The following is a 26,991-nucleotide window of genomic DNA, read 5'->3' as shown; positions in this document are numbered from 1 at the left end:
TGAAATTCTAGTGGTGAACAGGACAGGCAAGGTCCCTGCTCTCATGATGCTTACAGTCTCTGGGGAGGGGTTGGTAGGGTAGACAATAAAAAGTTAAATAAATTCATATGGTGATGAGAGTTACGAAAAGAGTAAAAGAGGTAATAAAATGGACTCGGGGGTGGGGAAGAAGCCGCTAAGTCAGAATCGGTGGTCAAGGAAGGCCTTTTTGAGGGGGTGATATTTTGAACCAATTATTGAATGTCCCAAAGGAGGTTCTCAGAGAAGAGTTCTAGGCAGAGGAATCAATAAGTTTAAAGACTTAGGAGGAAATGAAATGAGCTTGGCAGGTTGGCTGGATACAGTCAGAGGCAAGTAGGAATTGAGGTGGGAAAGGTGGGCAGGACCCTTAGTCTGGAGACCAAGTTAAGGAGTTTGTATTTTATTCTAAGTGCTGTGAGATGCCACTGGCAGTTTGCAGGTATTTTAAAATCTCAATAGAAGGCCAAGCAGACCAAAGTGACAGTTCCTGCCTTTCTGAAATGGCCACGTTGAGCTCAGGGAGACTGGTTAGGAGCTCTAGATCTTGGAGAGTCCTAGAAGATAGCCTCTGGATTCTCTGGGACCCCAAAAAATGTAAAGAATTTTTAAAAAGTAACCTGTATTTCTACTATCCAGAAATAATGGTATATTGCCTTCCACTACTCTGTTCTTCTAAGTAGTGGAAACCATACAGTAAAAACAATTTTGCATGCTTAACATCTTACCATATGTCATTTACATTTGTCTTCAAAGATCACTGAATTATTTTCCAGTGTATGTACGTAATGATTATGTCATGGTTGGCCATTCAGATTTTCAAAATTGGGGGTATTACAGTAGTCCCCCCCTTACCCTCAGGGATATGTGTTCCAAGACCCCTCCCTCCCCGGGAATGCCTGAAGCACGATTGTGCTAAACCCTATAAATGCTATTTTTTTTTCTATATTTACGTCCCTATGATAAAGTTTAATTGACAGGGGCGCCTGGGTGGCTCAGTTGGTTAAAGCCTCTGCCTTCGGCTCAGGTCATGATCCTGGTCCTGGGATCGAGCCCGAGCCCCACATTGGGCTCTCTGCTCAGCAGGGAGCCTGCTTCTCCCTCTCCCTCTGCCTGCCGCTCCCTTTGCCTGTGCTCTCTGTCAAATAAATAAATAAAATATGTTTTAAAAATGTTTAATTGACAAATTAGGCACAGTAGGAGGTTAACAATAACTAATAATAGAGCAGTTTAAACAATATACTGTAGTAGAAGTTACGGGAATGTGTTCTCTTTCTCTCAAAATATCTTATTGTACTGTACTCAGCCCTCTAATTCTTATGGTGATGTGAGATGATAAAATGCCTAGTAATGAGGTGAATGACTTAGGCTTTGTGACGCAGCCTTGGGCTATTGTTGACCTTGAGATTGTCGGAAGGAGGGTCATGAGCTTTCGCGCTGGTTAGTCCCAGGTAACTGAAACCACACAGAAGGGGGAATGACTATACGAAAAGAAGCTGGGAGTTTTTTTGATTTGCGGTTCTTTGTTTCCGTTCTTGTCCCCCTTTTAACTCCTCTAATTCTCTCTTCAAAGCACAAAAATTCACACAGTTGGGCTTTTTAACCAACCAAATGAGTTTGGTGAGGAAGAAACAGTGCTTTTGAAGTATCCTCCCACCTGTGTTTTTAGATAAGTAAAAGTGAAGTGTTTCGCATCTTTGTTTCACATCTGTTCATAGAGGGCTAAAGCGCTTGAGAAGATCCAGAAATCCTGATATCAAGGACGTCCTACTCAAACTGTCAAGTCATAAACCTTTAAGCAGCTTCTGGCCTTGGAACAAGAAGTGTCTCCAGATTCTAAAGAATTTTGAAATTGTTTGTGTTTCCGTTAAAACGTTGAAAACATGAGAATGCATAAATTCCTTTTATAGAACATTCTAAAGAAACTGAACCCAATCAGTGATTTTATCTAGTGTTGGAACACATGCCCCTCTACTATTAGAAATTTATTAAAACTATGATTTTATTTGGATCAAAAGAGAGGTCTTTTCCCCCATGCAAGAGTATATTCTTGGGGAATGTGAGTATGTATCTGTGGAGTCAGTAGGACAAACCATAACTGAAAGGAAGCAGTCTGATACTAGGTTAACATTGCTGCTCCTTTTGGAACCTCAAAAAAGGCTAAAGTATTTTTGTTTTCCAAAATTAACTGAAGCAGAGTCATGCAAAGCAAAGGAAGATGCTTTATTTCAGATTCAGGGTTATTTTTATGAATATATTTGCAAAATAGAAGATACTGTCCCCTGCTGTGTTACTTATTCTTTATTGAAAATTGAAAGAAACAGACCATACCTTTAGATACCCTAATTTAACTAAAGCCAGCAGCCTGTGCATTTTTAAAATTTCTCTTTAACAAGAACAACAGTAATTATTTTAAGGAAATGTATTTTTGAATTATTATTGTCTTATTCCAACCCTAAGCTTGCTAAGATGATTGGTATATGAATATACTTTTTGGTTTAGATTGGAAAGGTTGCATGAAGTAGGTTTTGAGCAGGGTTTGGTGGCATGTTTATGAACTCAAAACGTTTCACTTAATAGTGAGTTACTCCTAAAGTAACTGGTCTTGGCAGGTAATAAATAAGCAAGGTATTACTTAGCAGATCGATGTAGTTTTCCTTCCTGGCTATTGGCTGAAATTTGAGATTTGGAAGCTAGATTTTATTGGAGTCATGTGGCATTCCATGTAACCCCACAAGAGAGTAGAATAAAACCCTGATAAAGGAAGTCAGTTTTCACTGGGATCGTAGGGTGTAAACTGGGCTGGAGGCAGGAGGAGGCGGGAGGCTGGTTGTGGAACAAATCTGGGACGGTGACCAGGCCATGGAAGTGGGGTCTGGAAGGAGGTGACAGAAGGGGGCTTTCCATCCCCTGCCCGTGAAAGCACACCACCTCCGCCTTTCCTGTGTCCCTCACCTGTGTTCTGTGTGGTCGTCTAGATGTCTTGGAAGACGAGAAACCTCTAAAGAGGAGCCTTCCCTCCAAAGTCTCACGATGCAAGAGGAAGAGAGGCCGCGGTGATCCTGGGGGCCCCGCCCAAGTTCCAGCCAAAAAGAAAGCGGCCCAGGTGACTGTTAAGTCTGAAAACCCCAAGGTGGTGAAGGATGAAGCCCTCAGCGATGGGGAGGAGTTCAGGTGAGATGGCTGCAAAGCTTCCAGCCAGGTCTTGGTTGTGCCCTCTGGGAAGTGGGAGTCTCTTGTTGCTCGTCACTGGGATCTGTGCCAACGTTGGGATCTTTAAACTCCTCCAACTGGAGCTCAGACCACTAGTAAGATTCTTCTTAGCAATTACAGTAGGCCCTTGACCAACCAGGTTTGAACTGCCTGGGTCCACTTCTATGTGGAGTTTTTTTTTTATAAATACGGTAAGCACTGTAATGTGATTTTTTAAAATAACATGTCCTTTTCTCTAGCTTACTTTATTGTAAGCACACAGTATATAATACATATAACATACGAAATATGGGTTATTCAGCTGTATGCTATTGGTAAGGCTTCTAGTCAGCAGTAGCCTGGTAGTAGTTAGTAGTTTTGGGGCATTGAAAGTTTGGGGCGGATTTTTGACTGCGAGCGGTCGGTGCCCCAACCCCACATTATTCAAGGGTCAGCTGTATATAGTTTGCCTCCCAGACTTTTCAGATGACAATGATAGCTGGCAGAAGAGGATTTATTTGTGGCTATCCAGCTAGATGGTAGCAAAAACCAGATGAGACTTAGGCCTTCTGACTCCTGGTCCAGTGCTCTTCCCACTGCGCAGCGATGACTACATACCTAAAATACTGGCCTGCCATTCCAGCTTTCTCTTGTACTGCTCTCAGGTTCACGCCACTCGCGCCCAGCTGGACTTCTTGTCACTCACTCGCCACGTGCTCAGACTTTGCTCCCTCTGAATCGTGCTTGTCCTTCCTTCCGCCTGGAATGCTTTCTTCCACCTTGAAGATGGGGGTCAGAATCCATCCACTCGACAGTCTTCACTGATTTCTCGCACTTACTTGTGCCCAGGCCACGTGCCCCTGCTTACTTCCCTGCAAGCTCTCCGAGGCCTGGAACCACGCCTGGTTCGTGTTTGTAGGCCCTGTGGCATCTAGGGCAGGGCCTTTTCTTTGGCAGAAACCGAGCCAGGATTTTTGCGGTTGAACAAGCATGCATAGTAATAGGCAGTGAACAGTGACTACAGGTCCAGTGATGACTTGATGGTCCACCTCCCGGAAAAGCTGTGGGGAGGGAAGGAAGAGGAAGAACAGAGAGGTAGTAGTTCCTTCAGAAAGCAGTCTTCCGTCTTAGTGCTGGCTTTCCCAGCAGCCTCAGTCCTAGCAGAGGAAGGCAGCCCAGGAGAGGGTCAGCGTGGGGAATGAGGTCATGAGGAAGCATGGGAATTTTCCACTCAGGTCATCTCTCCTTTTCCCTTAGACTTTTCCTGAGAAAGCCTGCCTCTGAGGTTCCTGCTTCCCGGTCGCCTCTCCCCACTAGTTGAATTCTTTCTCCAGAGAAAACCATGTACGCATTTACCAGGATGCTGCCAGTTAGAGCTCTGGGCCCCCCTTGCCGTCTCTGTTGAGAGTCGACTGCTATAAATCCATAGCACATGGACATTTCCACTACATTTATTCTAAGGAGAAAGTTTTGTTTCTGTGGTGCTGAAAGTGGTCGCCTGCAAAGGGAATGCATGTATTTTTACAGCTGAAGACTAGGATTGGTTATTTTAAATGCCTGAGCTCAAATCTTAGATAATGTTCTCACTTGATACCACACATCAAACGTTAGAAAGCTAAAAGTCACTGTGCTCTGAACTCATTTTACATATGAAATTGCAAAAATGGGTTACATGTTAGCAACCATTGCGTCTTCGGCCAATATTCAGCTAGCTGCTTATCTGCGTAGTTACCTACTTAACTGGCTAGCTATCCATGCTTTTGTTGTGATTTGCAACATACCTGTGTGTGGACACATCCCCACATACCTCGAGGTTAGAATTCTACCAGCTTCTGTCTCCTTACATCGTAGAGGTGGGGAGAAACAGTCATCCGAGCTGGTTCATGGTGTGATCGGCGCATGTGAATGCCCTCGTCCTCAGTGTGGTGTCCGCCTACGCATATGTAATACATACCACAGCTTTTACTTCTGGAACTCACATTGTTAGGTTTCTTCTAACTTTTCCTGTACCGCTTCCAGGCATAGCTGTGTTTTCCCTCACACAGCTCTCGGCTGTAGGTTCATTGCATTCTTTCTGTTTGACAGCACATAATAGTATGAGACTGGTGATTACAGCCCGTCTCGAGGAGCCCTCGAGACCCACAGTGAGGGAGGGAATGAGGCTCAGAGCTCACCCATTATCTTTAAACAATTGCAACAGGTTCTCAGTAAACAGTAGAAGAGTCCTTAGGATTCCATGTAGCTTAAATGTAGCACTAGGATGTGTGGGCCTTCTTCACCTGCCCTCCTGTGATCTTCACACAGGGACTTCGCAAAGGGCCGCAAGAAGGCACAGCCCCCACGGAGAGAGGCTCCTGCGGACAAAGGCAGCTGTGAAGGAGACGATGAGGAAGAAAGCGAAGATGATTGGGAAGAGGTCGAAGGTAAACCAGAGCTGTGTGATCTGCTTTTCCGTTTGAGTCTGCTTGCACTCATGTCACTTAGTTGCAGTCCTGTTGTTTCCTTGTGAAACTAACTAAGACCAAACAAGGTTGCAGCAGGGACTTGCTTTTGATGGAAGGAGAAATTCATAACTAGGTCACCAAAGAAGGTCGTATATTCTCTTCCTCTCGCGGCTGCCAGCGGAGTGGATCGTGGAATAGAGACGCAGCAGCATTTCGCAGAAGGCGCACGGGCTTTGAGAGTAGTGAGATCTGGGTTCAGAGCCCCGCCTTGGCGCTTGTACAGCTGCGTGAGAAGTGCACCGACCTGTCAGAGCGGAGTTCTGTCACCGATAGCGTTCGGCAAGCACTGAGTGCTCACCGTGAGCTGTGCACAGGCGAGGCTGCGGGATCGTAGGGGAGGAGGAAAGGTTTGCAGATGTAATGGGCCTAAAGCATCATATGCTCACGATAAATGGCAGCTAATGTTACCATCCCTGACTCCTTCTGTCTAGCCTAACTTTATCCCAGCTTTCGATTTTGAAAGTGATTTTTGAAAACATACCAAAAAACTTGAAAATGTAGTACACGGACTCTTCACTTAGATTCAGTAATGTAACACTTGCCCTAGTGAATGTGTCTTTCTCTCGGTACATATGCACCGTGGAACCATTGAATGTAAGTCACAGACATCCTGGCGTTTCACTTGTAAATACTTCCTGCATTTCCTAAGACTGAGACATTCTCCTGCATGATAAAATATTTTCACACGTCAGAAAGCGAAAAGCCCCTAATTGTTACAGAAATATCCTTCACAGCTGTTGTTTGTTTCTAATGCAGGATCTAATCAAGACGTGAGGTTTACCTCCTTCGTCTGCCTCCTTAGTCTAGAACAGCGCGCCTCACCCAGCACCTTCTTTTGCTTTTTGTGGCACTGCTGTTTTTGAAGAGTCCTGGCCACTTCATTTGTGGGATGTCTCACATTCTAGTGTTGTCTGATAAACAGGCATCTCAAGGGGGTGGTAAACGTGTTTCCATATCCCCTGGTTTCTAATAAACTGTAAGTTAGGGCTTGATCGAATTTAGGTTAAACCTTTTTTGGGGGGGTCAAGAATATGTCATAGCTTCGTACCCGATACTGCCTCCATTAAGAGGCTCCTAATGTCAGTGTGCCCCACCAGTGATGCTAGGTGTGACCATGCGGGGTGCTTCTGCCAGATTGCGACAATGTGAAGGTACTTTTTCCCCCTGTAATTAACCATCTCAGGTGCTACTCCGATTCTGTGTATCTTATTCTCCAGTAACTTTTACTTAGAAGTTTCTAGTATGCATTGATTTTAACTGAATCAGAGATACAAGTATTGAGCGCCGCAGAGTGGAACTTCCTGAATCTCACTTCATGTGCGTTCATCAGTGGCTTTGATCTGTAAAGAAGAGCTCTCTAGGAATTGTATTTATTCTGAGTATCACTATGGACTTAGAGATATTTTTAAAACTCAAATATGTTATGTGTTACCATCATTCTACTTTCTGATCTTCAGATTGTCCTGGATTTGGCTAGTGAGAGCTCCTTTAAGCCAGCTACCTTCCTGTGTCCTTTTGACATGGGCTCCTTCTCTGAAATGTTCTGTTTTCTGGCACAAGAAGATGTTCCAGGCCCATCCTGTCCTCTTCTTGCTCCAGACCTATAATCAACCTTTGTTTCTCCCAGAGGCCCTGGCTCATTTCATTAGTGACTGGTGTGTAGAAACCAGATCTTGGCATTAGGTGCGTTCATCACCAATGGGGTGTCACTGCTTCTGGGCCCAGAGCCTCTTTAAAGGGTCCTCTGCTAACGAAGTTCACAGTGAGATCCAGGTCAGCGAATCAGTTTATTTCAGCTAGCGTTCACAAGCAATGGAGAGGATAAACATGCATTCCTTATCATTATAAGATTGCGATTGGGGGTGGAAGACCCCTAAATCATGGCCTGTGTGAAGCAAATTGTGATATGCGGGATGGTAGTAATACAGAATAGGAAATTGTTCTTCTTTGTTTTTTGTTTTTTTTCTCTTGGGGAAGACTAAGTCTCTACCAAAACACACGTGAGCATCAGCTCCTTGATACCAGAGTCTGGATCTAATTCAGCTCAGTGTCTCTGGGCCTTAGTTTCCTCCTCTAAGGGCTGTTTCTCTGGGTTGTTCAAGTTAAATGAGAAATAAATGTAAAATAGTGCAGTCTGTGGCATTTTTGAGATACTCAGCATTGTAGGAGTAGCGGTCTCCTTCCTTGCATCTGTTCTTCACTCCCTGCAGAACCTCCTTTTTGTTCAGTATGCTAGCTATCGTTGTTAGTGATTTTTTAAGAAAGGTTTTATGTATTTATTTTGAGAGAGGGAGAGAGAGAGGGTGCAGTCGGGAGGGGCAGAGGGAGAGCGAGAGAGAAGCTCAAGCACACTCCACGCTGAGCATGGAGCCTGATGGCGGGGCTTGATCCCACAACCCTGAGATCAGGACCTGAGCTCAAACCAAGATTTGGCCACTTCCTCGACTCTGCCACCTAGGTGCCCCTGTTACTACTGATTTTAAAAAATTATTGTTGCTAGAACTTGGTGAGCCTGTGCCAGGTGACGTGGGAGAAGATGCAGCCTTCTCTAAATCCGTCTTGCCTGTGAAACCAGTGGAGATAGAGATTGAAACACCCCAGCAGGCAAAAGCAAGGGAAAGAAGGTAAGATTAGGCACTTGTTTCTAGATTCCTGTCACACAAAGTGAGGAAGAGCTGCTACTTAACAAAAGCTTTTGAGAAACACATAGGAGACTGGGGCCGAGTACCAGTGTGGCCAGGAGCCTTAGGTGAGAGCCCTGGGTTCCCCTTGAGGACTTGAACGAGAATCTTGGTTTGTCCTCTAGCGGGGGCAGGACATGGGAAGAGGAAACTCTTAGTGTTGAGCATCTGTTGTGTGCCGAGGACTTTTCAGAGTGTCCATTGTCTTAAACTTGAAGATAGTGTGTGAATGAGGATGTGGAGGCTCAGAGAAATTAACATTTCAGGAGCCACTCAGCCAGGAAGCGGATGAGCCAAGATCTAAATCCCTGTCCGGCCAACTCGGCACTCATGCTTTCGCACCACATCACACTGAGCCATTCGAGGCAGGGAGCCCCCATTCCATCCCAGGATCCCCGGGGCCATTGCGGGATGTGAGCACCATGCCTGGTGGTTAACTGGCAAATGAGCCCCACTCTGTGATGGGCACATTATTAGGCACGAAGGAGGAGGATAGACGCATGGGACACAGGCACGAAAGATTTAACAGCTGCACAGCACCAGAGAAGTGAGTGTGCACCAGTTAGCACGGAAGTACTGGTACGGATTAGGAGGGAATCCGCAGTCGGGGGGTCGGGCAGGCAGGGAGGACTCCTGGGAGGATGTGCGCTTCACAGCATGTCCGTGAGGCGTGACGGGTGGAGACTGCCCCGAGCCAAGGTGTGCAGGTGAGAAGGGGCGGAAAAGCCTGTGGAAGACAGCCAGCTTGCAGCTTTGCCCGAGTAGCACAGCCTCATGCAGGAGAACCAGGAGCGCGGTTCACGAGCCGTGACACGTGACTGGGGGCTGGGGTCAGGGGTCAGTCTCCCACTTCATTCTCGGATTTTTTAACATGCACGGCAGTGAAAGGATAAAAGTGGAGTTTGAGACCTATCTTCGGAGGATGATGAAACGTTTCAGTAAAGAAGTCCGTGAGGACACGCACAAGGTAAGGGCCGGGGGCGAAGGGACAGTGTCCTCTCCGTCAGGGCAGGGCGGCGTGGTGCACGCAACTTCAGTTCTCAGTCAGGCCTGGCTTTGTTGGGCTCTTCTACGCACCGCGTGACCTTGGCGAGTTTCTTTGTCTCCCTGAGCCTTGGTTTCCTCATCCTTGGCGGGGGGTGGGGGGGTGATAGTCCCTGCCTCGGAGGGGGTTGTGGGGATGGAGCACATAGGACACGCGAAGTCCAGAGCGGAGGCCCGGCACGTGGCAGGGCCAGACGCACAGGCACTCTCCCTCCTTCCCTTCTTCCACCTGCTTCATAACCTCGGTTCCCACCACCGCTGAAGAGACGGTGCCTTTGACTTCAGGGGGCAGCGATTGAGCCGTATTACGGACCTAGCGAGGTTCTTGGCGTTGTGGGGATAGAGACTTGTATAAAGCTTATTTCCTGCCATTAAGGAGAGTCTGATCTCACCGATGGAACAAGACAGACTTCAAAACAGGAAATTCAAGACTCAGAACGAGGAAAGGGATCGGTGTGGGTCGAGTGGCTGAGGAAGGCGGCTTTATGTAAGAGAAAGGCCAGCGGGGAGTGGTGGGGGGAGGACGGAGGCGGGGGAGGCTGCCCGCACCACGTTCAGAGGGTGTGTGCGTTGGTGGCCCGTGGCGAGAGGGACGGGCGCTTGGGGTCCGCTCTGATCGGCCGCGGGCAGCCGCAGCGGGGAGAGCTGGCAGGGCTGGAAGAGACGGTGTGTCTGCAGCAGCCGCGGAACTCTGGAGAGAGATGAGCACAGAGCAGGGGCAGTGAGGAGACACCCGCCTCCCCGAGGCCTGAGGAGCACGGGAGATAGCTGTGCTGCTTGTACTTCTTGGAAGAGATGAAATGAAGGAGTGATATGACTCCAAGATGGGAAGCTTAAGCAAGGGGAGAAGAGCGGAGCCATTGACTGAAATGGGGAGGTCAGAGGTGGGGAGGAAGGCAGCCGGTTTTGAAGGGAAGAGGGGATAAGGTTGTGGAGGAGGTGGCGAGGGGCTACATGGTCATCTCCGGAGGTTGGGGGGCGGTTGGAGCTCAGGTGGGGGGCCGGCCGGCCTTGGGTCTGCAGCGGAGGAGGCTGGGTCCAGCACCCAGGGAAGGGCAGAGGGCCGTGTGGTGAACCCGCGTCGTCCCCCAGCTTGGACAGCTAATGGCGGGTCTCTCCCTTCTCTCCCCCCACTCAGCTCTGCCTCCTGATCTTTCTGGAGCAGGTCCCAGACGTTGCTGGGCATCATCCATAAATCCCGCAGGAAATATCTAAAAGAAAGACCTCTTAAAAAAAAGAAGTTTAGGGGCGCCTGGGTGGCTCAGTCGTTAAGCGTCTGCCTTCGGCTCAGGGCGTGATCCCGGCGTCTGGGATTGAGCCCCGCATCAGGCTCCTCCGTGGGAGCCTGTTTCTCCCTCTCCCACTCCCCCTGCTGTGTTCCCTCTCTCGCTGGCTGTCTCTCTGTCAAATAAATAAAATCTTAAAAAAAAAAAAAAGTTTATATTCTGCAGTTTTGAGATTTGGTTAACTCTTTGAGGGAATAAGTATCCAGGGAGAAGACAGGGTGAAAGACATAGTCTTGGGAAATAGCTAATGGGATTTTTTCTTCCTCGTGTGTAGAAATAACAACAGATAATTCCTGCCCACAAAATGTCTCTCAGTTTGACAGCAGAAACCCCGCCAGTTCTCAGCCTCCCACCTTCCCCTTCTTCCCAGGTTCACCTGTTGTGCCTGCTGGCAAACGGTTTCTATCGCAGTCACACCTGCAGCCAGCCCGATCTGCTTGCTGTCGGCCTGTCCATCATCCCGGCTCGCTTTACCAGAGTGCCACCGCACGATGTGGACGCCGGCTACCTGTCAAACCTGGTGAAATGGTATGGCCCTCCTGCCCGTCCTGCAGACCCTCGTGTAGGACTTGTGTCTCTCAGAGGCTGGGGGCAGGGCAGTTCCACAGACCTTCCCCGAGGGGATTTTATATGCCGGGCCGTGGGCACAGCCTTGAAGTTAGAGACACGTCAGGCACGATCTCTGCCCTGGAAGAGCAAGACCCGGTAATCAGGGTCACGTGAGGGGTGCTCGGAGGAGGTCTGCTGGGCCCTGTAGGGGCACGGAGCAGCGGGGGGTGTAGGAAGGCTCCCGGGGGTGTGAAGTCTGCCGGGGTCTTCAGGGGCGAGCCACGCTCAGTCACACAGACCGGGAAGATGAGAGCAGAGGCAGGCAAGGCTCACGATTCTCTTCCAAGACCCTCCTGTCTGATTTCCTTGGCTGTAAAAGGATAGCAAGCGTTCTCTTCACCCTGACCTGTGACATGGGGAACGCCTGGTGTCTGTCTCTCCAGGTTCATTGGTACATTTACAGTCAATGCAGACCTGTCAACCAACGAGGGCGATGGTCTGCAGACTACATTGGAAAGGAGGTTCGCTATTTACTCGGCGCGGGATGATGAAGAGTTGGTCCACGTAAGTGATTCCTCGTGGCAGCACTGATTTTTAGTATGGGGAGCTAATGGCCATGGCAGTCACGTGCCAGATACCATTCCGGTGTTACACGTGTCCTTCCTTATTCAGTCCTCGTAAAATAAAAAGTGGGTTCTGAAGCTCAGAGAGGCCAAAGAACTTTCTCAGGGTCTTTCCGCTGGTAAGCACTGGAGTCAGGTTGGGGACCAGTATGTGGGTGGAAAGCCTGCACCCTGTCGTTTGGTGTCCTGGAGTAGTAAGTACTTAATTTTTGGTCAGGTGCCCTAGAATTGTTTCCATTAACTATTCAAAAATTATGTTCAGAAGTCCCAAAGAAATGTTTTTTCCAACCTTGTCTGCTAAAATCTGTTAGAAAGCGTTTCCCTACATTCCAGTTTGAGAAGTGACGTTGGCCGCCAGCGGTGCAGTGAGGAGAGTTCGGTCTACCGAAAATAGAAGTAGAAACATGGCTTTATCCCCTGGAAGATTCCTGTTCATTACCTATACTTAGATCTGAGCCCCAGCTTTTCTGTTTGTTTAAGGAAAGACCAGACTTCTTGGATCTTAAAAGCCCAAATGACTGACATCTTTACCTCTCTTCTGATTCGTCTTGAAAAACTCTTTAAGATACCTGACTCAGCCAGTGATAGTGCCCTCATACCACCACCCAGGGAAAAGCATTAATATTTGAGTATTATCCTCCCAAACTCTGTTCCTGTGTTTCCAAAATGTTTTATCCCTTCTAAAAGTCTACTGTGTGCCCATGAAGTAGTTACTCCCCATTCTACTCCCTCCTCTGTCTCCCTCAAGCACCTGGCAGCCACAGTCTGCGTTCTGTCCCTACAGATTTACATAATCTGGATGTTTTACGTGGAGGAAGGATCATTTGACCTTTTGTGTCTGGCTGCTTTCAACCTAGCCTAGCGTTTTCAAGGTCTGTCCATGTTGTAGCGTGTCAGCACTTTGTTTCTTTTTCTGGCTGAATATCATCCTGTTGTCTGGAGAGACCGCTTTGTGTATTCGTTAGTTGATGGACATTTAGGTTGTTTCCACCTCTTGCTCTCGTAAAGACTATTACCATACACGTGTACGTACTTGAGTACTTGTTTTCCATTCTTTTGGGTATATTCCCAGGGGTGGAGTTGCTGGGTCGTTTTCTGTTTAGCTTTTTGAAGAATTGTCAGACTTTTCCACGGCGGCCACGCCATTTTACATTCCCACCAGCAGTGTACAAGGACTCCAGTTTCTCCAGGTCTTCTCCAACACTTGTATTTTCCTTTTTTCTTTTTTATTCGAGCCGTCCTAATAGGCGTGCCGTGGTAGCTCCGTGTGGATTGGGTTTGCATTTCCCTGGTGACTCGGGATGCTTAGCTTCACTTAGCTTCATGTGCATGTTGGCCATTAGAATGTCTTCCCTAGAGAAAGGTCTGTTCAAATCCTATGCTCGTTTTTTAATTGGGTTCTTTGTCTTTTTGTTGTTCAGTTGTGAGGGTTCTTTCTATATTCTAGATACTAATTCCCTCTCGGAAATAGGCAAGTATTTTTCTCCTGTCTGTAGGTTGTCTTTTCCTTTCCTGGAGAAAGTCTGTTGAGGCACAGAAGTTTTAATTTTGATGAAGTCTGCTTTTTCTGTTTGTCTTTTATTCCTTACACTTCTGGTATCATAGCTAAGAATCCATTGCCACGTCGAAGGTCATGAAATTGTTCCCCCTTATGTTTTCCTCTAAGAGTTTTACAGTTTCGGCTCTTTCATCTGTTTTAAGTTCATGTTTATGTGTGTTGTGAGGTCAGTGTTCGACGCTCCTTTCTGCATGTAGGTGTCCAGTTGTCCCAGGCCCTTTGTCCACGAGACTCTTCTTCCAGCTGTTTGTTGTGTTATCTTCACCACTGGTTGGAGAGACAAGTCTCTCAGTGGGGATTGCATGGCCTCGGCACCCTCGTCCACAAGCGGTTGGCCGTCGGCATGTGGGTTACTTCTAACTGCCTTCAGCCATCGTGACTCCTTCGTCTGCTCCAGCCTTGGTCTTCCCTCGTCCTCCCTATCTTGACACTTTTCGGAGGACTGCTTAGGAATTTTTAGTGTCCCTCGATTTGGGTTTCTTTGATGTTTTCTCACCCCCCCACCCACCAGCTGCTTTTAACTCCCAAAGAAGTCGGCAGAAGTCATTATTGTTTTCGTTGTAACGCAGCGTTTCCCAGAAACCGTGGGCTCCTGTGTGTGGCTCGCTCCGTCGGGCCTTACGGTAACTCACGAGACGCTGCGGGACGGGCTTGCTCAGGCGCTCTCACGGCCGCCGTTTCGGGGGTTCATTCCCCTGGGGAGGCTCCCCTCCCTACAGGTGAACAGAAATTTCAGAACTGCAGCCTCCGGTGGAAAGACTCGTGGGGGGAACGGTAGATGGAATAGACTTTGGAGATCTGGTGACAGCGGTGTTTTCTACTTCTTCTCGAAGTGATCTTTCATTTCATTGTTTGATTGTAATCGTAAGCACACACACGTTGAGTACGGGAGATAGGTAAGCTGGAAAAAATCGCCTGTAAACACCCAAAACAGGCTCTTTTCTAAATACACATACAAGTTTATATGCTTTTTTTTTTTAAACAAAAATTAACATTACATATTAAAAACCAAACTTCTTTTTTCCTCTACTGTGTCGTGAACGTCTTCCCATTTTTCTACAGAGACAAATCTCTTTGGCATCATTTTTAATAGTGTGCCGCGTTCCAGGCTCCTGTATTCGGTTGTTTCTAATTTTCACTGTTACAAAAAAACTACCACAACAGACGCCATGGAATTAGTTAAATCTCGGATTCTTAGGATGAACGCGTCATTCTTTTTCCCCGCAGATATTTTTACTGATCCTCCGGGCCCTGCAGCTCCCGACCCGACTGGTGCTGTCTCTGCAGCCGCTTCCTCTGAAGTTACCCACAGCGAAGGTGGGGTTCTCCCCAAGGGTAGTTGGCTCCGTGGGGAGGGAGGCATGATCAGACTTACAACAAAAAAATTGGTCATCAGGCTGTTTTTATGGGTTGGCTTTCATGGAGCGTGGGCCTCCCCTGTGTTGGGAAGACCGGACACCGGTGGGCCTTCAGCAGCCCGAGCCTGGTGTGCACAGAGGGGCCCGAGAGAGGTCCTGGCTCCCTGATGGGTTAGTTTCTGCCTCATGACACAGCGCAATGGCCCTGTCCTCCTCCCCGGCCGTGCGGAGTGGTAGCGGGAGAGGGACTCTGCGTTCTGCCGTCATCTGAGCAGGAGGCCCGGCACCAGCCTCGCTGCCGGCACCGTCTGAAACCTAGTGGTCCGGACGTGGATTTCAGTCCATAATCTTAATGCGGCACATTCACCAAGTCCGTCAGTATCTGTTCGCAGGTTGCGTTATGTGCGAGGTGGGTGTTATTGCCCAGGAAACCGAGACTCAGAGGTTTACACATACGTAATACATATTTGAGAAATGTAAATAAATGTATAGATAGTTGACTGAAACCACAGAACAAACGAGAAGCAGAACTGGATTATCTGTTTCCTGTACTCCCTCCCCACCCTCCTGGGCTCTAGAGCGCAAAGACTTACATTGTGGCTTAGCTAAGATGCCCCAGATTTTAGTGAACACATTCTTAACATTCCTAAAGCATTGCCGGCCAGGCCCGACCCTGTCTGAGCTGGGGACATCCTGGGTGTGTTGGTTCCATGTAGTGACTTAGCCCTGGCAGATTGTAGGATCTCTATCATCCTGAGCACAAAAAGAAAAAACAGTATTTCCTGTTCTGTTTAAGGGAAAGAAAGCTCCCAAGGAGACATCAGCAGAGAGTCCTGGAGGCTCCTTGGAAACTCGCAGCCCAGTTCCAGAAAGCCAAACCAAACCCGAGACCAGCAAAGGAACCAGGCAGGAGGACACGTCTTCTAAGGGCCCTGGAGGTCCAAGTGCCAAAGGGAAGAGGAGCAAGGCAGCCGTGGTCGGGAAGAAGCGGAGAGAGCCCTCCTGCAGCGGGGAGGAAGAGCACAAGGCAGGAGGGCAGCAGGAGGACACCTGGAGACGTCGGCATGGCCGGGAGCGGCAGGTGGCCTCCAAGGTGTCTTACAAAGAAGAGAGTGGGAGTGACAAGGTCAGCAGCGGCTCTGACTTCGAGCTTTCCAGTGGGGAAGCCCATCATTCATCTGATGAGGATTCTGAGCCTGGCCTTTCCAGGCAGAGGAGGGCCCCAGCCCCCCAGAGGACAAAGGCAGGGTCCAAGAATGACTCCAGGACCCAACGTGGAAGGCATTCTAAGCACCCCAGCTTTCCAGCAGCATCCACGAGCTCTTCAAGCAATAAGAGTAAGCGAGGCAAGAAAATCTCCAGTGATGGCGAGGGGGCAGAAAGAGGGAAGGCAGCTGGTGTAGACCAGTGGCTAGAGGTGTTCTGTGAACAGGAGGAAAAGTGGGTGTGTGTGGACTGTGTGCATGGTGTGGTGGGCCAGGCTCTGACCTGTTACAAGTACGCCACCAAGCCCATGACCTACGTGGTGGGCATCGACGGTGATGGCTGGGTCCGGGATGTCACCCAGAGGTACGACCCCGCCTGGATGACTGTGACCCGCAAGTGCCGGGTCGATGCCAAGTGGTGGGCTGAAACCTTGAGACCGTACCAGAGCCCGTTGGTGGAGAGGGAGAAGAAGGAAGACTCAGAGGTAAGGCCGCGGCTGCCGCGGGCTCCAAGGCCCATCTTGTCGCCCCTTGTATATGCCCGGCCCCGTGTGGGGGTATCTTTGTGTGTGATCCCCTGGAATTATCACAGTACTGCAGACCCGGGGTGGCTGTCGCCTTAGGGTTACCAGTTAGGAAGGGAGGATCTGAGATCAGCTGCCTCGGTATTTGAACCCACGTCTGTCTGGCTTCAAAGCCGTTACACAGCATACTTTTAATTATTGCCTCGCTCTAAATTTGGAGCTTTAAAATAGTTTATGCGGCCATATAAATTGCAGAGTGAACGAAGACAAAACTCATGAATGCAGTGGCCGCTTGTCTCCCTGCCCCGCACAAGCCCCGAGTGCACTCACAGAAGCCCACACACAGACACTTCTTGGATCTAGAACATTCCTGGGAAGAAAGGGACCTGGGAGGGTGCCTGGGAGACAGACCGCTACTCGGTGTGCTAGCACCGCCCGCCGACCCGAGCTCCTTGTGCGTGAAGGTCGTGTCGGGGGACCTCGGCGCTTGCCCGGATCTGCCGACGCGGGGGTCCCACTCTGTCGGGACGGGAGAAGCATGGGTTTGTTTAGCGTCCCCGGAGCGGTGCGGCTCCCTCTGCGTTGAGAGGGGGTGTTCCTGGTGCATTTGACCTAGATGCGACAGGGTGAGCGGGAATCGTGTAGATGGTGTCACAACTGACTAATGAAAGCGTGTGCGGTGGACGCCGACCGAGCCCGGCTCCCGCACTCCGCGTGGCCGGTCCGCGCGCGTCTGCTGGGGCTGTGGAAGAGACGCCAGGGAAAGCTCGGGAGACCTTGGTGAACAGGTGAATTCCCGCAGTGGAATTGTCCGCTGAGAAATCGGAATCCTTACAGAAGTGCCGAGAGAACGAGTGTTCATCACAGGGGACTGAGTCAGGTGGCGCGGACGGCCCGTTTGAGGTTCCCGGGAGAGCAGGGTCAAGTAGACCCGCATTGCAGAGTAGGTAGGGCCTCCTTCCCGGAGAGAACCGGTGTCTTCCCTGAGGACGAGGGCCGTCTGCGCACCGAGAACGAATAGGTTAGGTCACTTTGTTTGGAGTTGCCGCAGGCCACAGGATTCACGCTTCTGTAGTTTTTGATTTATCTAAAACCTGCCTAGTACCCGACTACAGACGCTCGTGAAACCTCTGCTCCACGGTCTCCTGAACAGGGTGGTGCAGGGATCACCCGCCTCAGACCTCTCCTCCTCTTCCCAGCCTGCTCAGCGTTGTCTCTCTGGCCTTTGCAGTTCCAGGCAAAGCACCTGGGCCAGCCTTTGCCTACTGTCATTGGCACGTATAAGAACCACCCTCTGTACGCGCTCAAGAGGCACCTCTTGAAGTACGAGGCCATCTACCCCGAGACAGCCGCGATTCTCGGCTATTGTCGTGGAGAAGCCGTCTATTCCAGGTGCGTGAGGCAGTCCGGGGGCCCTGTGGGCTTCCCGCTGGCCTGGGACCAGCAGCTTCCGGGGGAGGGGCTGCTTACGTCAGCCCTTTGTCAAAGGGGATCGCTTTATGGTGTGTGCGCAGGCGCGGGCACATGCAGAAGGATTCTAGCTTGAAGATGAAAGCGGCAAGGGTTAAAAGACCAGCAGGTACAAAAGAGTTATGGGGGAAAAATTTAAAAGTACAGCAAGGTTTATGTGGGACAATAGAAAATACACCCATAATATCTAAGTCACAAACATAAAAAAGGAGGGAATACAAGATTTGATCATTAAAGGGTGCAGATGTTTTAATGGGGACAGAGCTTCTGTTTGGGAAGATGGAGAAGTTCCAAAGGTGCATGGTGGGAACGGTTACTCAATAGTGTGAATGTACTGAACGCCACGGACCTGCCACAGACCTAGAAATAGTCAAGATGATACATTTTATGTATATTTTGTCCACACTAAAAAAATTGCCAAAGAAGAGGGGAAGGGAGTAAGAGTTAGAAAAAGAATGTAAAATATATACAAAATGAAAAGAAAAATTTTTAAGATGATTTATTTATTTATTGAGAGAGCGCATGTGAGCAGGGTGGGGGCAGAGGTAGAAGAAAAGGGTTTCAAGCAGACTCCCTGCTGAGCGCAGAGCCCCATGTGGGGCTCCGTCTCGCAACCCTGAGATCATGGCCTGAGCCGAAATCAAAAGAGTCGGACACTTAACCGACGGCACCATCCAGGAGCCCCTAAAACGAAAAATTTTAATGTCAATTTAAGGTGAGAGAGAAATAAAAATAGAAGCAAAACTGTCCAAGAAAAAATAGCAAAAGAAAGAAATTAACAGTGGAATACTCAGCCATCAAAAAACGAAATCTTGCCATTTGCCATGAGGTGGAGGGAACTGGAGGGTATTATCCTCAGCGAAGTAAGTCAATCAAAGACAGTTATCATATGCTCTCACTGATAATGTGGAATTTAAGAAACAAAACAGGATTATAGGGGAAGAGAGGAAAAAATAAGACAAAATGTGGGAGACAAACCATGAGACTCTTAATCATAGGCAACAGACTGAGGGCTGCTGGGGGCGTGGGGGGCGGGGTGGCTGGCTGATGGACATTAAGGAGGGCACGTGATGTAATGAGCACTGGGTGTTATGTGAGACTGATGAATCACTGACCTCCACCTCTGAAACCAATAATACATGATATGTTAATTAAATGAATTAAAATGTGCGTCTAAAAAACAAATGATAACTAAAAGAAGTGGCTTTTAAAAATACTGGAATGAAAGACAAAAAATAGAGTAGAGGATGTTCTTGACAAATGGGAGAAGAAAGAGACAACAAGGCAACAGGGAAATGACACGAGTAGGTGGCGGAGGGCTCTGAGCGGGGCTCCTTCCCGCGTGCGGCCCCGCAGGGACTCCGCCTCCCCCTCTGCTCCGCGTCTGTGGCTGAGCTTTCTGTTCCAGGTCAGGAGGCGTCACGCCTGGTCAGGGCCCCAGCTCCCGGCAGTCAGAGGCCCCCGGGGCCCGGCCGCCCTGGTAGGTAGAGGTCTAGGCACAGGCTTGTCAAGTGCCTGGGGGAGAGCGGGTCGGGGGAAGAAAGTGCAGGCGCGCTGCGCCGGGAGCACCATGTCCGTCCTCAGAAAGCATCAGAGGTGGACAAGTTTCCTGGTGGTGAAATACACAGTTGACCACGTAACCGTGTGTAAGCGGACGGGTCCGTGGTGTTCAGGACAGCGCCTGGGTCGTACAGCCGTCCCCACCAGCCGTCTGCAGAACTTCGTCATCTCCCGGAACTGCAGCTCCGTGCCCGGGAAACAGTAGCTCCCCGTTGCCCCCGGCAGCGCCTGCTGCTCCGTCTCGCTGCACTTGACTCCCTGGGGGACCGTATGTCAGTGGGGTCATGCAGCGTTTGTCCTCTTGTGACTGGCCTCCAGGGACGGACACTTGCGTTGCTTCTCCTTTCGGCTGCTGTAAATAACGCTGCTGTGAACGTGGGCGTGCAGGTGCCTCTTTGAGACTCTGCTTTCCTTCCTTTTGGGTGTGTGCCCAGAAGTGGAACTGCATCATGTGGTAATTCCGTGTTTCACTTCTTGAAGAACCAGCCTACCGTCTTCCACAACGGCTGCACTTTTACAGTCCTCCCAGCGGCGTGCGAGGAATCCGGTTTCCCCACACGCTCGCCAACACTTACTTTCGGGTTTTTGGATAATAGCTGTCCCGATGGGTGTGAAGTGCTTAGAAGCTGACATTTATCCTAGCAGGGCTGTGTCCACTTCCCCGCTCTTCTCCTTGGAATGTCCCGACAGTGCCCACCTGCTCCCCACCCCCACCTTCTGTGTGAGGACAGGACCGTGACATAATTGCTCCTCGGGGCGGTCAGAGGTGTGCAGCCTGCCGGGGGGAGCGCGGGTGGAGGTCCCAGCCCTGACAGGGATGCTGTGGACAGACAGGTTCTGCTCCAGTGCCCGGAAAGTGTCCGGTCCTCCTGCAGCCTGGCAGGCAGAGAGGGCAGAGCTCATTATCCCTGACCGAGAGGACACCGCCGAGGCTCGGGAAGGGAAGGTGGCTTGTGCAGGGTCACCCCGCTAGGCTGTGGCATGGAGGAGGCACATGCCGCACGTGCACAGGACTGGGCCGAACATCAGCCTCAGATGGGGCGGGAGCTGGAGGGCCTGGTTTCCGCACCGGAAGGGAGCTTAGTGCCCTCGCTCCTTGGAGCCGGTTCTCCGGCCAGAGTGCGGGGCTGCAGACTGAGCAAGAGAGGAGCGAGCCCCGTCAAGCAAGGCTCAGCGAGGAAGGCAGTTGGAACTCATTGGAAGGTGGCCTTGCAAGGCCAGGGTACAGCTCTTAGCTCTGGAAGGAGAGCGAAGCCAGAGGCGGTCTGTGATCACAGGCTGTCGGGAATTACGACTGTTCCATGTGCGTGAATCTTCATTCCGTGGTCACTCATTAGCTTATAGTTCCCGTGTAGTCGTCTTTGGGGTTCACTGCCCCTTCTTTGGACACTCGTCCCTCCCCCCACCTGTGTTTAGCAGCAGACCAGGCCTTGGGCAGCCAGGCTCTGGCTCAGTGGTGGGGAACGCGCTGCGCTGCTCTGCCTTTCCCCTCGTCCCCTGCGGGCTGCGAAGGGCCGCCCGCTGTGGGAGGAGGGGTGAAGCGTTGGCATGAAGCCTAAGACAGGCACCGTAACTCCATCTGGGTCAGGATTTGTAAGTGGACACATCCCCCAGGAGCTAGGAAGTCCAGGTTAGCCATATGCCTAACGCGGGTCCCCTGGTTCCCTCGGGAGCCGGGCCTGAGGAGAGAATGGAGGACCCAGCCCTTCCTTCTGGAAGGCCCTTCCTTCTGGCAGGCGGTGTGAGGCGAGCATCTGTGCACACAGCGCTCCTTCAGGCCCTCTGTGAACGGAGTTCGTCCTGTGTCTCCCCCTGTTGGCTCCCGCAGGGATTGCGTGCATACCCTGCACTCGCGCGACACGTGGCTGAAACAGGCGAGAGTGGTGAGGCTGGGAGAAGTGCCCTACAAGGTAAGGGGGGCAGAGGCCCCGGCTCTCAGGGCTGCTGAGTGCGCGCCCGGGAGAGGAATCCAGGGCTGACTTTTCTGGCTTGAGAAAGACTGGAGGAAGAGAAAAGCATTCAAATATATCTTACTCTAATGGGGAATTTGCAAGCTGGATCTCTCAGAGCACGCAAGATGTGACATTTTTTTAAGGGTTGTAAAACAGGCTGCACGTGACCCTTTCCAGAAAAACATGCCAAGCCCTGCACTAGAGGTGGCCGGTGCGTGCGTCCCACTTCTCCTTACAGCCTTCTCGCTTGTCCTCCCCAGTGAAACTTCTGGCCACTAGACACGGTCGGGGAGTGTGGGAGGGGTCCCAAGCTGTCAGTGCCTTCCAGGGTGTGACACAGCTAGTTCCCGGATTTAAATCCTGGCCCTGTCACTCACCTGGCCATGGGCCTTCAGTGACTTCATCTCTGACTCCCAGTTACCCTGTCCGCCGTCAAAGTAGAGAGCGTGGCATGGCTGGTAAAGCATGGCTCTGGCCCCCGGGACTGTGGCTGTAGGCAAATGGTTTGCAGCTCCCAGGTCGTTCATCGGTGCAGTGGAGACAGTGGTGGGACCGCCCTGCTGGGCGCAGCGCCCAGGCAGGGAGCACTCTAGGTGTTGGCTAGCGGTGGCGGTCCTCGGGGTCGCGGTGGTACTGGGCGCCGTAAAGGGGTAACAAGCACGCCCATCTCGGGTTCGCTGTGGAGGTTAATGAGGCCACGGGTGCCCAGATTCGGTAAGGGCTGCGGAAGCGGTAGTCCTCCCGTAAACTGGCTGTCCCTCCGGCACAGATGGTGAAAGGCTACTCCAACCGGGCCCGGAAAGCCCGCCTTGCCGAGCCCCAGCTGCAGGATCACAACGACCTGGGCCTGTTCGGCGAGTGGCAGACGGAGGAGTACCAGCCGCCCGTGGCTGTGGACGGCAAGGTGAGGGCCGCGCTCCGTGCGGTCAGGGCCGGCCTGCTTCACGCTGCCGCTGGCTGGAGCCGCTCTGCCCCCCCCCGCAGGTGCCCCGGAATGAGTTCGGGAACGTGTACCTCTTCCTGCCCAGCATGATGCCCGTCGGCTGTGTCCAGCTCAACCTGCCCAACCTGCACCGCGTGGCCCGCAAGCTGGACATCGACTGCGTCCAGGCCATCACCGGCTTCGATTTCCATAAAGGCTATTCCCATCCCATGTGCGTGAGGGGCCTTCCGCGGCAGCCGGCAGGAGGGCTGGGCTTCCTGGAGAAGGGGCAGGAAGTCGATGTGGGGGTGGAGGCCGTTTTCTGGGTTTGACTCTGGATTTGCCAAGTCAGCCTTAACACGTTACCTTTTGCTTCACGCTTTCGCTCTGGCTGACTCGCCTCCGTCCAGAGGCCGCGGAAGCCATGGAACAGCACGCTCGTGATGCGAGAGGAAAACCGTCTCCTGGGGGTGGGGGCGGGGGACCAAGCAAGGTCAGCATGCTTCCTGGTTAGGTGGCCTCTCTCTCCCCGGTGGGTGCTGGGGAAGACGCGGCGCCAGAGTCCCCAGGTGTGCCTCCCGCACGGCCGGTGTCTGTCAGCAGCTGCGGCCGGGACTGCGGACGGAGGTCCCATGGGGCCCCGAGGGCTTAGGAGCCGCCTGCTGGCCTCCGCATGGGGCAGGAGAGGCCAGAGCAGGCGGCAGGCTCACGGAAGGCCATCCGTGTCGCATGCTTACAGAACCGACGGGTACATTGTCTGCGAGGAATACAAAGACGTGCTCCTGGCTGCCTGGGAGAACGAGCAGGCGCTCATTGAGAAGCGGGAGAAGGAGGTGAGCCGTCTGGGCAGGGCGGGCTGGGTGGGGGCCTGCGGTGCGAAGGCAGAATGGCAGGGGAACGCGAGCCCCCAGGTGGGGGAGGTGCCTCACTTGCACTGTGGGTAACAGGAGAGGCCACGGGCCCCAAAGCGCTTTCCAGCTGCCGGACTTTGTGGAGGGCACCCTAGGGAGCCAGCCCCGGATAAACCGGGTCCTGTCTGCCCCTCACCATCCACCATCCCTGTCCACCGTGCACCTGGATCCGGCCCTGGGGGCTGCTGCCCCTGCCGTCCACACCTGCCTCTGCTGAAGGGAACGCCTGTGCTCCAGGCCTCCTCGAAGAGGCTCGACGCTCACGGTGACAGAGACGCTCCTGTTTGCTGCCTTTCACGTGCGTCGCTCTATAAACACACTCCTTTTAAAACAGCCTCGGCATGGTCGGGAAGCTCTGTTGACCAGAAAGGTCTTACTTTGGATCTCTGTAGGTTCGTAGGCTCCATCTGACGCTTTGCCGAGAGTGGCGGTACTTAACATGTTGTGTTCTCCGCTGCCTTTTGCCTGCAGAAAAGAGAGAAGCGGGCCCTGGGGAACTGGAAGCTGCTGGTCAGGGGTCTGCTCATCAGGGAGAGGCTGAAGCTTCGCTATGGGGACAAGGTCGGTGTGGCTTTTTTGGAAAGAAGACAAGCCCAGGTGGGAGAGGGGGACTCAGACTATGGGCCCGGATTCTGCCCATAGAGGCCTTGTGTTTTGACACCACAGGCCTGTGTCTCTAAGGCACCTGTGTCCTTACCTTGTTGGGAACGGTGTCCCTGGAGTCCGCTGCAGCTAGCTCTTCAGGCCCCCAGCCCGCCCCGACATCCCCTTTCCTGCTCCTGTCTGCCATAGCAGGTGCCTGCTGGGGGTCTGACCTCGTGCTAAACCCAGGGAGGGACAGGCTCCCTGCGTGTCTGTGTTTGACGTGCCCCCCGTAGCCTGGCAGCGCTCCCTGTGCCTGTGGCCGGCCTCCAGGCCTAGGCTTGCTCACCGAAGTCACGTTTCATGGCATCTGCCCCAGGCTGGGCCAGCCTATGGGCGCAGGTGCAACGTTGACATGCGGCCCTCAAGGGGCTCCCAGAGGGGCAGAGAGGCCCCTCCACACGGTTATGCGGTGAGATCAGTATTGGGTCAGACACAGAAATGGGCTCTGGGAACAGCTACAACCACACCTGTTTTCTCCCCATCTCCAACCCCCGTGCTGCCAATTTGCCTTTAAAATTGGCAGAATATTTCTGACATGCCCCTCCCTCAAATCCCTTCAGTGACCTCTCACCAGGCTTTATGTTGACTCCGTCCACCCCCACGCTCTCACCTTCTACGTCCAAACCCTCCATGCCCAGCTCCCCAGCCCATCTGGCCCCATGGTCGGAGTGCATTCGCACAGAGCCGGTCCTGTGTGGTTAAAGACATTAGCGCGCCTTGTGCAGAAGTGAGGTCAGTACGTGCAGAGCCCCAGTCCGGCGATCTCCGGTGCTCTCCTGGATCGGGTTGAACGCTCCTTGAGGGCAGTCTCCTGCATAAACATCTTGGCGTTTCCCAGCGCTGAGCCCCGAGCGAGTTCTCCAGTACCTGCTAGGAGGAGTCCCCAGTGCGAGGAAGGCTCTCGCCCAGCCCCACGTGGTGCCCTTGTCCTCCCAGGGTCACTGGCTCAGGGCAGGCTGCTGCTGGGGGCTTTACTGCCCCCTGGCGGTGCTCCCTGCCATTGTTCCTCCATTGTCGCTCCCTCTCCAGAGTGAGGCAGGAGCTCCCCCAGCACCTGCCGGAGGTGGACTCTCTTCCGATGAAGAGGAGGGGACCAGCTCTCAGGCAGAAGCATCGAGGATCCTGGCTGCCTCCTGGCCCCAAAACCGAGAGGCTGAAGAAGAGCAGAAGCCAAAGTGCCCTAAGAAGACCAAAAGGGAGAAGAAGGCAGCGGCCTCCCACCTGTTCCCCTTTGAGCGGCTGTGATGGCGATGGCCACCTGTCGAACCCTGTACCGTGCGGGCCCCGCACCTGCCCCGGGGAAGGCGCCTGCCCTCGTGGCGGTGGTGTCTGAGAAGGCCTAGACGTAGCATGCGCCGCGGATGAGGGCCAGGGGACACGGGTCAAGGTGAAGTGGTGCCGTGGGTCTGCTCTGGGCCCAGGCCTTGTCACAGAGATGCGGGGTAGGGCTTTCTATGCTTTGAGCTACAGAACACTTCCCAGGAGACTCCCCTGCCACCTAGACATCGCTCAGCCCCTCTTTGGAAACGAGTTGGTTTTTTTTACAGAAACCACTGGGCAGTTTAGAAATGTACCAGTCCCCTCTTCCAGGTGAGTTCTTCCATCTCTCAGACCCTCGTGCTTTTGCCTCTCCTGCAGACGTGGGACCCTTTCTCTGCAGGCCACGCCGTGTCCCCTCAGCCAGGTGTGCTAACACCGCCCCGTGGTGTGGGGGAGAGCAGGTGGGAAGTGTGGGCAGCTCACACTGTGGTGGTGGTGGGATCTACTTTTCGAAGTAGTATTTCAGGGTGACAGAAGACTCGAACAAAGCTAAAATCAGGAAAGAAAAGGAAAAACACTGAGTTATAAAGAAATGTTAGTCAAAGTGGATCGGTGTTCAACTAGATTTTATTCGTTATGGATGAGTTTATAAAAGCTCTACACACTATAGATATTCAGGAGAAATAACTTTTATAACATTTTGAGGAAAAAATAAAACATTTATCTAAAAAGACTCAGCCGTGCGTTTTCTTCCAGATTTATGGTCAGCTCAGAACACGCCCGCATGACGGTGATGCGCGCCCACGTTGAGACTAAGACAGGTTTTGTTCTCAGGTAGACCGGGAACTCCTCATTCCACGCGTGGAAATCTTGCTGCGTTTAAGTGGGGAGAGCTGTTACTTAACCTCGGACGGGAGCCATTGAAAATACGAGCCAGTTCTATCCAAGGGAAACAAACAAAACACTTGGGGCGTGACTCATCCGCCGCCAGGGCTGGGCCGAGGGCTGGTGTTGAGAAACAGACGGGGTTGCCACGGAAACCGCAGGGCCTCGGCTTCTGCACCAGAGCCCGCTCTCGCCTGGCAGTAAGCAACTTGTCACTGGGGCAGATGTCCACTCCTTGCAGGCGTCATGGAACTGAACCTCAGGTCTGCGAAGAGGTTTGGGAAATCACCTGCTTCAGATCTTGTCACAGAAAGTACACACGTTGTCAGCTCCAGGGTGGACAGTCAGCAGCTGCCCACTGCTTCCGAACAGGAGGCAAAAGGGAAGAGCTCCCGTGCCATACGGCAGGCATTGCGTGGGCTTGAGCTCATCGAGGCCTCGCCGCGCCGAAGGGAGGAAAGCATCACCACCCTTTTCTAGATGAGGAAGCTGAGACCCCGAGATCGCAGACTCGCCACTGTCGCACAGCCAGGCCGTGGCAGGCTTGGGGCTGGAACTGGGGTCTCTGCCAACCTAAAGCCCGAGGGAGACGGGGTGCTGTCGCATGGTGTCCCCTTGTGGCTGCAGCCACCTCTTCTGATGCATTCTGAAGCTGGGGGAGGTTTGAGTCCTTTAAATCAGTCCAAAACAAAGTGGGCTTCGGGAGGTAAGGCTTCTAAGTGCTAAAAATATCAAATTGCCCTTTTAAGAAAAATTGAAACCTATTTTAACCACTAAAAGCTACTTAGAACTGAATTCTAAAAATTCATACGGTTCTTAATCAGTTCCATGGCCGAACTGTTTA

The 26,991-nt window shown here is 51.8% G+C and overlaps 1 protein-coding gene across 1 annotated transcript in view; it reads left to right on the top strand.

Moving 5' to 3' along the window:
• Positions 1-25,995, top strand: part of XPC (XPC complex subunit, DNA damage recognition and repair factor) — a 28,810-nt gene extending 2,815 nt beyond the window's left edge. The window contains exons 2-16 of the mRNA XM_008697831.2: positions 2,997-3,192; positions 5,515-5,633; positions 8,215-8,338; positions 9,278-9,362; positions 11,096-11,253; positions 11,718-11,838; positions 14,683-14,772; positions 15,610-16,503; positions 17,774-17,934; positions 21,401-21,482; positions 22,294-22,428; positions 22,509-22,678; positions 23,186-23,279; positions 23,829-23,918; positions 25,032-25,995. Of these exons, the coding sequence (XP_008696053.2) occupies positions 2,997-3,192; positions 5,515-5,633; positions 8,215-8,338; positions 9,278-9,362; positions 11,096-11,253; positions 11,718-11,838; positions 14,683-14,772; positions 15,610-16,503; positions 17,774-17,934; positions 21,401-21,482; positions 22,294-22,428; positions 22,509-22,678; positions 23,186-23,279; positions 23,829-23,918; positions 25,032-25,247 (2,735 nt within the window). The 3' untranslated portion in view covers positions 25,248-25,995. The remainder of the gene's footprint in view (positions 1-2,996; positions 3,193-5,514; positions 5,634-8,214; positions 8,339-9,277; positions 9,363-11,095; positions 11,254-11,717; positions 11,839-14,682; positions 14,773-15,609; positions 16,504-17,773; positions 17,935-21,400; positions 21,483-22,293; positions 22,429-22,508; positions 22,679-23,185; positions 23,280-23,828; positions 23,919-25,031) is intronic.
• Positions 25,996-26,991: the final 996 nt, after the last annotated feature.

This window comes from Ursus maritimus, unplaced genomic scaffold (genome assembly GCF_017311325.1).
Source record: "Ursus maritimus isolate PB19 unplaced genomic scaffold, ASM1731132v1 scaffold_14, whole genome shotgun sequence".
Taxonomy (NCBI): domain Eukaryota; kingdom Metazoa; phylum Chordata; class Mammalia; order Carnivora; family Ursidae; genus Ursus; species Ursus maritimus.
This window is presented reverse-complemented; position numbering and strand designations above follow the sequence as displayed.